Below are 14,114 nucleotides of genomic sequence, written 5' to 3'. Positions count from 1 at the left end.
TCCAGAGCTAAAAGTCTGTAGAGATTCTGAGTCATCCAGGTCATGGTTGTCCCAAAGGTGCTTTTTCAGGAGGTAACTGGACTTCCTTGTTTTTCTTTGAAGACGTTTTGCTTCTCATCCAAGAAGCTCCTTATTTCACAGATAAATGAAATGGGAAAAATGTTTTTATAAAATATATGAAGGACTAGCAGAAAATGTAAATTGGAAACATCTCTGGCACATGGCTCCAATTAAGAATCTGGGGTTCTTTTACTTTCACAACTGGGAATGGAAGGATGAATCGACACAGTCGTGTTCTGGAATGTCAATTTTCATGCAGGACAGAACCACCATGTAGTTTTCCAAGGTTCAACAAAAAAATTAGCAAGCATAAACTGAGAATTCTAAAATGTAATTCAATCAAAAGTAACCTTGTCCAACCTTACTAGAGCAACTGATCCTTATTAGAGCAACTGGGATTATTCATTCATTTTGCATTATTTCTTAAAACAATGGGAGCAGCTTCCAAGGAGAAATTGATTATAGTTTTTCATTTCGATATATTATCATATATATATATATATCAGATATTGCTATCAGGTAATGCTTTGTGAAGCCAAATTCTATTAGTCTTTTATTTAACATCAAGGGCAAAAATTCAATTGAACGTAATTCAAACAGAGGAAAGTTAATTCCTATTATCCATAAGAAAAGGTATGTTAGTATTGGCTTAGTATAATAAGATTAAAGAGAGAGATATGGGACACAAGAACAAAGAGATTAAATAGCAGAGAACAGTTGCCTTGGATATAAAAGCGGAGTCACAGCAGCCTAGTTGTTGGCAAAATTTTTGGATTCCCTGAGATAATTCCCCAAGATGCAAAGTATCATGAAGTGGTTGATCCTGGCATTAGTTTGTGTCCACCTGTCAGAAGGTGGACTCAATAGGTGAGTATCTCAGCTAAGACCATACATTAAATGAAAATAGAATTGAAACAATCTAAAGCACATTGCTTTTAGTCAAAAAATGGTGGCAAAATTATGTTTTTATATTTCTATGGCAAGCCTCAGTATTCCTGCTTCTTCGCTTAATCTCTTGTTTGTGTAGTACTTGTTTGATAGGATATTATTGTTTTTAGTAACAAAAATATTAAAAATATGCAGATAGTTGTGATAGTGAAGGATATTCTGACTATCTTTCTTGGTATGTAGAATCATTCTGAAGAAAGGAAAATCCATTCGTGAAAATATGAGAGAGCATGGAGTGTTGGAAGAATTTTTGGAAAAATACCATATTGACCCTGGATTAAAATATCAGTTCAATAAATTCAGTGCTACATATGAACCAATGACCAATTATTTGAACGTAAGTATTTAAACCACAGAAATATGTATTTTCCTCTCCTTCAACTGACTTTGTAACTCTAGCATTTAAGTTTATTATTGGCATATTGTGATAGCTCTTCTCAGAACCAATCAATAGGATGTTATTTATGTATAATGAAATATCACTTAATTATTTCATCTTTCCTTTCTCCTATGAACAACTGTAAATGGACTGCTGATGCCTGAATTCAGGAAAGAACATAATCCATTTATTTATTTAAATCAATTTTTGATGCTACCTGATTATTCAGCAACATATTTTGCAATTATTATTTTTTTGCTGATTATTATTTTTTCTGATTATTATTCAGGAAAAAATAGTTCTCTGTATTTTTAAGTCTCATGTGATTGGACCACTGTTTTCTGACAATAATACCTAGATATGCCCGCCTTGTTAAAGAGCAACTTAATGTAATATGTATTTGGGATAGTTTTTTTTACTATGACTGGTGAGCATTCTGAGTTAGGGCTACAATTTCTCTTTACTCCGAATGAATAAAAGACAGCAACTGCATAACTTACTCCCAAAGAAGCGAGGTAGTCTACAACTGGAATAATAGATCCATTTACTTCTGAGTAAGTCACATTGGAGCCAAACACTATGTTTGATAGTAACAAGAAGCCTTGGTTTAAAGCATCATTCAGTACAGTGTACACTCTTCCATGAACATATAACCAAAGTTTGGTTTATTTGTTCATTTTATGCTCACTAAAATGACAAATAACCCTTCAGATTTTAAAATGTTTTTTTTTCTTTTTCATGGAGAATGAACAAGGTGGAAGTAGAAAAAAAATCCAGTTTCCTAGGCCTGCCAAAATTTGGGCTGCAAAAATCTGGAGATTGTGAGATGGCAGAAAATAGTGCACTGTGCCTCTTTGCTGTCATTTTGTAGTCATCTGAATGTTTGTAGCCCTAGAACAGGTTCTTGTAGTCACAGAGATACTTTTGAGGTCCCACTAGATCAGGGGTCTCCAACCTTGGCAACTTTTAGACTTGTCGATTTCAACTCCCAGAATTCAACTTCAATTCGTGAAGTTGAAGTCCACAAGTCTTAAAGTTGCCAAGGTTGGAGACCCCTGCACTAGATGGCAACATTTCAGAGAAGGGACTGGATGATGTCTCTCCTATTTGATCTCAAGGACAGGCAGGTAATGTCAGGGAGAGGTAGTTCCCTACTTATTTACCTATTTAGTTACTCCAAAGTTTTTGTGAAACCTGTCTCATAATTATTTTCATTTGACAGTCTTTTTACTTTGGAAAAATAACCATTGGAACTCCACCACAAGATTTTCTTGTTCTTTTGGATACTGGCTCTGGTATTCTGTGGGTACCTTCTACATATTGCAGATCAGTGGCCTGTGGTGAGTAGTCCACTCCCTTGCTGAAGGTTTTGAATGTATGCTTCTAGAGAAAATATTTATTTTTGTCAAAACCAAATATATTTTCCCCTTATTTTAAACCATTTATACCTTGTCCATTGGTAAGGAACCTTTTCTGGGTTGCAGACCCCAACTCAGCCTTCCAGTCAGTGAGTGGATCACTGAAGGGAGCAGAGCTGAACATTTGGGCTCTTTTTCCATCATTTTGGATGCTTTGAGGGGTTTAAACAATTTCACCTGAGTTTGCTCTTACCTGCAGCCTTATTATTATTTTTTACAAAATAGAAAATAGTTGGTGCCTACAATACAGTACAGGATTTCCCATTTCATAACTGTGTGTTTCATTTGCCAGGGGAAAAATGACAATCACTTTATGAGAAAAAAAAATCAAAATTCTAAGTGTGTCACTGGGCCAAAATGACCAGAGTCATGATCAGCTCTACATATAAAGGTTTTTCACTGGAAGTGCACTTCCTAATACCTTGGGGGGGGTATTTTAAAATGCTGAAAGTTGCCATGTTGCCCATAGTTTTGCTTTGATTTGGGTCCACAAAAGAGGACCTCTTGACCTGTACTAATAAGGATGTTTCTTATGCATGTCTTTTTGAAAAATGCCTCTTTCAAACGCTTTCTACCCCCTTGCCATTTCAGTGTAAACAATTAAAATTTTGATGTGGACTTTTCCTACAACATGAGAGAATGAAAAAGTGTGGGTTGATGGTGAAGTAAAGTACTGATTGTTGTGATTTAAGTATAGAGAAAAAGATCTTTCACCATACATAGAACAAAGCTTCTATTCTCTATTTTTTTCTTGTTTTGTTGTAGAAAACCATCATCTGTTTGACAGCTTCTACTCTCTATTTTTTCTTGTTTTGTTGTAGGAAACCATAAAAATTTTGACCCAAAACAGTCCTCTACTTATCACAGCACTAATCAAACTTATGTCATGAGATATGGATTTGGTAGCTTGAGCATGATATTAGGTTATGATACTGTGCGGGTGAGTGGATTTTAACCAAGTTTTTAGTCCTTAATTCCTTTTCCTTACTACTATGCTATACTGATTAATTCATTAGAATTAGCTCTTACTTATTTACATTTACATGTATAACTGTTTTAGGGGACCAATGCATTTGGGGTTTTAAATTTTCAGCCAAATTATTTAATTCATTTTACTTTATTTTAAATTTTGTATTCATATGTTTTATTCTATGGCTGTTCACCGCCTTGAGTCCTTCGGGAGTAGGGCAGTATACAAATTGAAATAATAAAATAAATAAATAAATAAAATAAGCATTAAAATGACCATGTCTAAAGAGATAAGAAGGGACACGGTGGCTCAGTGGCTAAGACACTGAGCTTGTCGATCAAAAGGTCGGCAGTTCAAATCCCTAGTGCCACGTAACGGGGTGAGCTCCCGTTACTTGTCCCAGCTTCTGCCAACCTAGCAGTTCGAAAGCACGTAAAAAATGCAAGTGGAAAAATAGGGACCACCTTTGGTGGGAAGGTAACAGTGTTCCATGTGCCTTTGGTGTTTAGTCATGCCGGCCACATGACCACGGAGACGTCTTTGGACAGCGCTGGCTCTTCGGCTTTGAAACGGAGATGAGCGCCACCCTCTAGAATCGGGAACGACTAGCACATATGTGCGAGGGGAACCCTTATCTTTACCTTAAAGAGAATAAACATAATGGAAGTAAATTGGTATCATAATAAAAGCTATAGAAATAGTGTTCTGATTAAAATAACATACTAATCTAACACTGAAAGTCCAACATCAGATTAACCTTCACTATTTCTTAAATGGATGCAAGGAAGGGACTAGCAAAGTTTTCAGGGAGAGGGTGCTATTACAAAAAGTCTGGTCTTGTAGTACTCACCAGCTCTATGTTCCTTGGGGTATAATGTCAATAAAATAAACTTACCTTGAAATCTTGTAAGGATGAATTATGGCAATCACATATCTGCTACCATTGGTGGTCATAGCTGGCATATTTGCTAAAGAAGATAGACTGCATTTGGGACAATGATCCTTAATGAGATTCTTCCACATTTTTATCATATAACCGGGGTATCTCTCATCAGCATCTGCAGGGGAGTAAGAAAAAAAAAAAAGGCAATATAACAGAACTGCAGCAATGTGATCAAAGCCCTGCCCTTTTTGTATTTGTGATCAGCAACAAAAACACAACGTCTTGATTCTTTTATTGCTTCCCATGGACAAGACCATTTTCACATATGGATAACCTCAACTTTTAGCAAGCCACCACTGCCCTTGCTAGACAGTGACAAACCATCCCCATGCTATTGCAAAGAAAATGATACGGAAGCAGGGGTGAAATGTAAAATTTGTTCCTACCGGTTTTGTGGGCGTGGCTTGGTGGGGGGGTTTAATGTGACTGGGTGGGTGTGGCCAACTTTTTTTTTTTTAACTTTTCAAAGCAATTTTTCTAATGCTTTGAAAAGCCTCTGCTGATCAGGCAACTCAGCTGGGAGTTGCCAGAGACTTTTCAAAGCATTTTTTTAAACCACCTCTTCGGCCAAGAGGTTGCAGAAAAAAGTGCTTTGAAAAGCCTCTGATGATCCCAGCTGAGCCACACGATCATCAGAGGCTTTTTTTTTTTTACTTTTAAAAGCATTTTTTCTTCGGAAGATGTTGTAGAAAAAATGCTTTTAAAAGTAAAAAAAAAGCCTCTGATGATAGTGCGGCTCAGCTGGGCATGGTGGTGGGGGGGGGCGCAGGTATTTTTGCTACTGGTTCTCCAAACCACCTGCCACCATTGCTACTGGATCGGGTGATCTGGTCCGAACTGGGAGCATTTTACCCCTATACGGAAGTCACCAGAAATCAAGCTTGACTTGAACAAGATATTATGCTCACCATCCTGTATATCTTTATTATAGAATCGCAGAATCATTATCTTTATTGTTGCAATGCTATGAACTACAAGTGAAATCTATTTTTCAATCTTCTCTCTCAGATCCAGAATATTGCAATTCAAAACCAACAGTTTGGATTGAGTGTGGAGGAAGCCAACTTCTTCTACTATGCCAACTTTGATGGGATTTTGGGTTTGGCCAATCCTCCTCCAAATCCCGGGGCATCACTCTTGAACCAGATGATGAGTCAAAACCAGATTTCCGAACCCATTTTTAGCTTTTACTTCTCACGGTAAGATTAACCACATTATATTTGTGCCATAGCATGTAAATATAATTATGGTTTTCTTCCAGAATGAGTTACCTGGAATAAAGCAATTTATTTGTATTCCATGGCTCAATCCCATCATCACAAATATAATCGAGTTCAACATTCTAGTAATGAATGATATTGAAAGAGAGAAGCATCAGGATAAGAAAGAGGTTTAAAATTATTTTTGAATTAAATCATTGTGATTTAATTTCATGGCTCATGTATAAGCCGACTTTTTCAGCACATTTTTTATTCTGAAAAAGCCCCCCTTGGCTTATACTCGAGTGAGGGTCCCACTTACCTATTCTCCAGTGCAGTGCGGGTGTTCTCCAGTCTCTCCTGCTCATCTGCGGGCACCTGCAGCCTCTGTGGGTGGTCCAATGACTGTTGATATCACTGCTCTTCTTTTCTCCTGCACACCGGCCGTCTCTGTGTTGTCCATGCCGTACTGGGCAAGAACCTGCAGCCGCTCTTCTCCAGGGCTGTGACATTTATTTGCTGTACTCAGTCTGCTATATTTTATTATGATGCCTCAATTAATGTAATTTTATTGGTATCTATTTTTATTTTTGAAATTTACCAGTAGCTGCTGCATTTCCCACCCTAGGCTTATACTCGAGTCAATGAGTTTTCCCAGTTTTTTGTGGTAAAATTAGGTGCCTCGGCTTATATTTGGGTCGGCTTATACTTGAATATATATGGTATGTTGTTAAATGCAAGTAACCAGAACAGCTCCAATGTTTAAGTCAAGAAGTTTGTTTATTGTTGATTCATCAGTTCCACAAAGATCTTACCAAACTCCCCACCTTCCCTTGGGAAAGCCTGATTTAATCCTAAATGTTTAATCTCATACACTTCCTCCCCACTATAGAGTCCAAGGTAGTGTATCTCTTAACTCCTCCTATTGGGACCTCCCTCATTTCAGTTGATTCCACCACATATACTAAGGATTACTTTATTCACAGTATGAGTGTAAGAAGAAGATTTGTACCCTCATTTGTACCTCGAATTATATTCTTATCTCACAGTTGGAATTGTGAAAAGTTGAATTTTCACAGCCTTTAAAAACATGGTTCTCAGTGGAGTGAGCAGTTGAGTGAACCATGTGTACATCAATGGGGGAACCGGAGATGGGTGGATATTCAGGATTAACACACAACAATCTCAGTTTACTTCATTGTTATTTTGTAATTTTATCCAACAACTGGTTTTTTTGTTTTGTTTTTTACTTTCGCTTTCTGGCCATATTTTCTGGTGAAAATGATTCTAGGGTTGTTTACTCTATACAAAAAGACCACAAGCAGATGAGAAAGTATAGCTAATACTCTTTCTTTTGCCCATTTTTTCTCTTTCTTCTCAGCCAACCAACTGTTCAGTATGGAGGAGAACTGATATTGGGAGGAACGGACCCCCAGTTGTACACTGGGGAAATTACTTGGGCCCCTGTGACTGGAGAGTATTACTGGCAGATTGGTATACAAGAGTAAGTAATATCTTTTCTTCCTGATTTATATCTGATTCCATTTTATTTGAATGAGCTGCTTCTTCACTCTTTATAAATAATGGAAGGATATTCCTCTCACCTGTTGGTTAGGTGTATTAGAGTTTTGGCAGAACTGATTAATCCAATACTTATTTTTCTACCTCTAAATATGTTTGTGGGAAGGAAAACAGGCCTTGTTCTGCCTAGGATACAAATTTGGAAAACAGATGGGCATATCACTTCTCACCATCCACCCATCCAGCTAGCTAGCCAGCCAGCCAAATCCTCAATCGGTTAGTACTGTATCTACCATCATTGGGCGGAGTGCAGATCACTATAAAACATATTGTAAATAGCAATAGCACTTAGACTTATATACTGCTTTACAGCTCTCTCTAAGGCAGTTTACAGAGTCAGCATGTTGCCAGCAACAATCTCATTTTACTGACCTCAGAAGGATGGAAGGTTGAGTCAACCTTGAGCCAGTCAGAATTGAACTGCTGGCAGTTGGCAGAATTAGTCTGTAATACTGCATTCCAACCTCTGCGCCACCATGGCTCTTATTGTAAATATAAAACCAACAAACAGTCCATTGAGCAAGTCAGCAGCAACAGTAATAGTAACAATATTCATAATATCAAATCATTTTAATAAATCTAATTATATAAAGAGTAGTAATGTTTTATTTCTAAGAATAATAAAATATCTTAAAATAACTTATCAAAAAAGGCTTCATCATAGAAAAGAATGAGATGTAAGTGTCAAGTGAGTCTCTTATTACGGAAATTTGTAACTACTTTCATCACTGTATTCAGAGACCTAGTATTGCAAGCCACAAGTTTAAATAAAAAATAAAGAAAAAGAAAAGAAAAGGTGGCTTTAAATATCAATAATGAATAAATAAAATCGACCATTCCATCAAGAACATGGAACGCCTTATGAGTGTTGGCACACATTTATGAAGAAAATTTGATAAAAGCCCATAAACAATTCAATCCTAAGCATGTTTGGTCAGAAGAAAATGCTGCTGAATTTAGCAACTATACCGCTGAATAAATATGTTAAATAACTTAATATGCGGTGGAGTATGAAATCTATCTAGATTAAAAGATACATTCACTCACACATAAAGCTATCTAATATTTGAAGCTTTTTTGTTGTTGTTACATTTGCTGGTAATTGGCTTCCAAAATTTCTAGTAGAGATCTTTCCAAGGATCACTTGCAATATTCATGCCTGCTTCTATAAATACAGCAGAATGTTTAGTGGACATTCTAATTGTAAAATATTGACCAATATTTATGCAATAGGCATGGTCATAACTATGGTGCCAATATTTATGGGCAATCCTCCATGAAGTATGGCATCTGCATTTAAGTGTCCCATCGATTCTTAGGCATATGTAACAGTCTTGATCAGCCTTCCTCAAATTGATGCCTTCCATCATGGCCTTTGTGGGCTATCCGGTCAGTAATGGCTGATTAAAGGCTGTATGTAAATTGAGAATACATAGGCTTTTATTTATTTTACCAATTGTAGTCTGTTTTAGTTGTTTGTAATGGTTTTAGTAATATTCTGTGTCCTTATTGTTTCTATAGATTTACTATTGGCAACAAGGCTACTGGTTGGTGCAGTGAAGGCTGCCAGGGCATTGTAGACACAGGAACATTTTTGCTAACTATCCCACAACAATATTTAACGGAGTTCCTTCAGGCTGTGAATGCAGCTAACGATGGTTCAGTAAGTAGAGGAAAGAATCTTTAACAAATTTTGTGATTGTTCAGGGAACTGTTACCATTACGACTAGAGAAATCTATTAAATTTGATTTCATGCAGTTCCTCGTTTTCTTGTTCTTATGCTTGTTTTGGCTGATTTCCACAATAGGATGTGAACTTGTTTTTGTTTTTTAATCTACATGAACATTTATATGCATTTTGGGGTATTTACTCCAAAATAACAGGGGTGTGTGGGTGTTGCATACTATTCCTTACAATGTACCTTTTTGTGCACACCTGAACATGGTTGAGCTACAACAATATAAAACACAATTTTTAAAATTGCAAAAAAGGAGTTTTGCTAGCGGTTGGTAAATAAGCTCAGAAGTATAAAATCTAAGTCTACTTAAAAAATGCAAAAATAATTATTTTTCCTGTTACTCTAGTGGCCATAAATAATCTGAATATCATTTTATGCACAGTTTAAAGGCATGTTTGACAGACTGAAGAAAAGAGATAAGGGTTTATAGTGCTGCTGTAACCTGGCCAACCTCCCTTATTGCCTCAATTTAACCTTCCCTTACATCTGTTCTTTCACATTATAAGGTGGACTGCAACAATATCCAGAATATGCCTACCATTACCTTTTTCATTAATGGTTCCCAGTTCCCACTTCCTCCTTCTGCTTATGTCTTCAATGTAAGTATGCTTTTCTAAATTCTCTGTGCATTGGAAACCACTTCATTTTAAGATGAATTGAAGTTCCATACCTCAATAACAACGTCATGGAGAAATAGCATTAGGCTGATGCTACTTTATTTATAAAGAAGATATGTCCCTTAATTTGGAGCCATCAGATCTGTAATCCTCCTTCTATAATTCAGTCAGAATACTTGCAGATGACACAGGTGGCTGCTCTTGAAGAATCAGATGCATATTATTTTTTAAAAAATGTTTTCTGCAATAAGGCCACAATCTGAAGCAATTTCTTTCTTTTACAGAACGAGGGTCAGTGTTCACTTGCAATTGAGCCAACATATATACGTTCCCCAACTGGGCAACCTCTATGGATCCTGGGTGATGTCTTCCTTAAAGAGTATTATTCTATTTTTGACATGGGAAACAACAGGGTTGGTTTGGCGCCATCAGCCTAAATGAATTCTAAATTTCTTTCTGGATAAATGGAGCTGGTTTTTGGATTCCAACAAAATATTTCAAATTAAATTTATACAGCAAATTGTATGTTTCTCAACTGACATCCAATCTTAGCCCCTTTACATGAAGTTTGTTCACTTAAGATCCATTGCTACAAAGAAATAAATTCTAACATGCCAAACTGGTGTTTGTAATATTCATTCTTTAACAATGTATATATTTTGGATTTCCTCCCACAATATACACTATTTTTTGTCCACAATGAAATTCATCCTTTTCTCAATTGTTTTTTGTGGTAAGAAAAAAAAAAAAAGGGGGGGGGAGAAAGCTGGTTCAAAATATGAGAGAAATGAAAATGGAAAATAATGCGTACTAACTGCAAAATGTCAAAATTGAGATAAAGCATTTTGGTAATAAAAGTTTTTTCAAGAAGCAGTTTTACCAGGAGGAAACATGTTTTGCAATACTGCCACCTAATGGACTTTGGCCCATTCATTGGATCAGAAGTTTGAATTTATTTCAGATAAGAACCTTTTCTTCCGTGTCCCAAACGTGCTTTTTCAAAAGGCAACTGGACTTTGTTTTTCTTTGAAGACATTTCACTTTTCATCCAAGAAGCTTCTTCAGTTGGGACTGAATGGCAAAGGATGTAAGGATTTATACTCCTTGTAACCATCCAGTCGTTAGAACTCCTTCTGAGATTGTTGAGGCAACTTGAAGGTTTATTGGTGCCCTCGGGATCACCTGAATAGTGCAAATGAACCTTAGGGCAGAATTGGGCAGAATGGGACAACTCGGCACATGGGATAGCTTGCTACGAGACAATTCCACAATTCCATTTACTTATTTAAAATAATTTAAAAAGTTATTTAAATTTTTGTCATTCACATTTTACTTGGTCCCTTCTTTGGCACCCTTTAATTATTCTATCGGACATTTTCTTCGATATTAGTGTAACTCTTTGTTCCGTGGCAAGTTGTTCTGTGGTGAGTTGGCATGGCAAGTTGTCCTAAGGTGAATTGGCCGCAGCAAGTTGGCTGTCGTGAGATGGCCATGGTGAATTGGTCCTGGCGAGTTGTCTGTGGCGAGTTGTTATAGACCAGTGATGGCTAACCTTTTTGCCATTTTGTGCCGAAAGCAGGGGTCGTGCGGGGGTGGTGATGTCACGCGCATGCCCACACCCATAATTCAATGTGCCCCACCCTCGCACATACATGTGTGACTCCCCCACGCTCCCCCCCGCTTTTGGCACGCGATGGCATGATGGGCCTGATAGGTCTGTTTTTTGCCCTCCTCAGGCTCCAGAGGCTTTCTTGGGGGGTGGGATCAGAAGTCGGGAAAGGGCCGTTTCCGGCCTCAAGAGGGCATCCGAGGAGATGGGGAATGCTGTTTTCACTCTCCCCAAGTTCCTAGAAAGCCTCTGTAGTCTGGGGAAAGTGAAAAATGGGCCTTCCCTACCCCCCTGGAGACCCTCCGGAGACCGGAAATGGCCCGTTTCCCGACTTCTGGTGGGCCCAGAAGGCCTGAAACTCAGTTGGCCAGCATGCACATGTGTGCCAGAGCTGAGCTAGGGCAATGCTCGCATGCCCACTGATATGGCTCCACGTGCCACCTGTGGCACGTGTGCCATAGGTTCGCCATAATGGTTATAGACCCTTCTTTAACTGCTGAAAGGATTGTGTTGTAAACAGGAGATGGGTGGTGTCATATTTCTCCTCCCCTGTAGAGAGGACTGTTCAGTCTTAATGTAGATGGTCTCTTTGATCCCTCTTTCAAACCAGTAGTCTCTCTGTCCAGAATGTGGACTATGCTGTCTTCAAAAGAATGCCCTTTGTCTTTCAAATGCAGGTGGACTGCTGAATCTTGTCTTGATGGTTTCGTTCCAGGGGTGAAATTCTCCCGGTTCGAGCAAGTAGGTAGCGATGGCAGTGGGCAGTTCGGAGAACCAGTAGCATATTGCCCCCGCCCCCCATGCCCAGCTGAGCCACGCTGATGAGGGTTAAAAAACGCTCATCAGAGGGTTTTTTAAAAACCCTCTGACGATCAGGCAACTGATCGTCAGAGCCTTTTGAAAGCATTTTTTTACATCGTTTTACATGTAAAAATGGTTTTAAAAGTAAAAAAAAAATTGCCCACACCCACCCAGTCACATTACCCCCCACCACCAAGCCACACCCACAGAACTGGTAGTAACAAATTTTAGATTTCAGCACTGGTTTGTTCTCCTGTGTTGTGCCATGTGTTTTGTGAAGTGATTGTTTTGTTTCTTCAATGTTAAGATTACAGATCTGTACATTGTTTCACTGCATTGTAATGCATGTCTCACTGCATTGTAATTTATAATGCATATATAAGTGATATACAGTATAAGACTAAATGTTATTGCTATTGCTACCCTATATATCTCATAGCTTGTTCAAAAGAGGTGCCACTTAATCTAATAGGACAGAAACAAAAGTAGAAAGGGGTTTTTTTTAAATAAAGAGGCATACTTCTTGAATATTTGCAATTGATTACCTTATTTTAGTAATATTTCCTGCATCCTTTAATTGATATTACTTATTCTCAGTTCTGTTTTTTTCTTATTAGCTTATTTAAGTTGTTCCAGTCTGGTTTTCAGTTTGAGCCTGACACCTCCCTTGTATATTTCTGTATGTTATTAAACAATGCTTGCAAAGTACAGCAGGCATGGCAAATTTCCAACAGTTGCTGAGAAGGATGAATCTGTCATTTGCAAATAGTCATAACTATATGACTATTTGACATATAAGACATAACTTATGAAATTTGTGGAAGGCAGTAATCTTTTTGAGCTTCTCTACTATTTCCTGCAAAAAAACCAAACAAACCCTAAAAAACCTTCAAAACCCCTAACTTTGCATCCACAAAGTTTATAATACTATTATTGAGGGTTAGCAATGTATACAACTGTGAATTGAATTTCTCGAAGTATTAAAATCCATATGCTTCTTTATTTGAAATAGGTATGTCACACTGTGTTTTAACAATAAAAAGTGCAATCAGATCAACAACTAGAAATGGTGCTTTTTTCTCTCAGCTCCTAAAGAAGAATGATTTAATATCATAAGCCATGTTGCCTTCTTGAGTAGGGTGAAAGCTCTGTAATCTAACCCATCCCTAGGCATTTTGAATGTGCTATATATAGTTGCAGTTTTCTTAGAAGTTTATTTTCGTCTCTCTTCATAAATATATTTTTATAGTCATTAGTCACTTCTTTTCCCCCTTCTCACATAAATGTTTGGAGAGTAGAAAGTTCAAAATTGATTTAATTTGAAACTGGTTAAGTTAATTGTTCTTTGCTGTATTGAAAAGAGTAATATGCACATTTGTTGTTCTGTATAAGTAAATTGTATGTATTATGTGATATTGAGCAAAGATGCTTCTTGAAGCCAATAATCATTAATTCTTGAACAAGCACAACAGTTTGTATCCCAAAGCAAGAGGTTATAGGGTCATAAAAAATAAATTATCCAAACATATGTTGAAATCATCTCAGCCAAGACTGCAAGATCCCCAAAATTCCTCAGTGATCTTGCTGTTTCATCTTTTAGAGGAAAAAAAAAAAACCTGATCAGTTTCTTGAAGAAACTCTTAAAGAGGAGACAAGAGAATTAACTATAACTAGGCCTGCTTCTAATCAATGGGGAGAGCTTGTTGAAGTATCAGAAAGAATGGGAATTTTTTGATGACATGATCATATCATGTTGGAGTTCAAGATAACATAGAAAAAGAGAAAGTATAAACCTGAATTGAATAGATAAAATAGATATGAATAGAGGAAACATTAGGACAGGGATGGTA

At 37.3% G+C, this 14,114-nt stretch overlaps 1 protein-coding gene across 1 annotated transcript; it reads left to right on the top strand.

Moving 5' to 3' along the window:
- Positions 1 to 868: 868 nt before the first annotated feature.
- LOC139314181 (pepsin B-like) lies at positions 869 to 10,291 on the top strand. Its single transcript, XM_070939734.1, has 10 exons — positions 869 to 927; positions 1,192 to 1,345; positions 2,610 to 2,727; positions 3,627 to 3,745; positions 5,727 to 5,917; positions 7,299 to 7,421; positions 9,020 to 9,161; positions 9,258 to 9,263; positions 9,744 to 9,836; positions 10,139 to 10,291. Exons 1-10 carry the CDS (start codon positions 869 to 871, stop codon positions 10,289 to 10,291), a joined length of 1,158 nt encoding a protein of 385 aa, XP_070795835.1.
- Positions 10,292 to 14,114: the final 3,823 nt, after the last annotated feature.

Source organism: Pituophis catenifer, unplaced genomic scaffold (genome assembly GCF_029215685.1).
Source record: "Pituophis catenifer annectens isolate HBS135680 unplaced genomic scaffold, rPitCat1.0.hap2 SCAF_3, whole genome shotgun sequence".
Taxonomy (NCBI): domain Eukaryota; kingdom Metazoa; phylum Chordata; class Lepidosauria; order Squamata; family Colubridae; genus Pituophis; species Pituophis catenifer.
The sequence above is the reverse complement of the archived record's forward strand: the minus strand, read 5'-3'. Positions and strand labels throughout refer to the sequence as shown.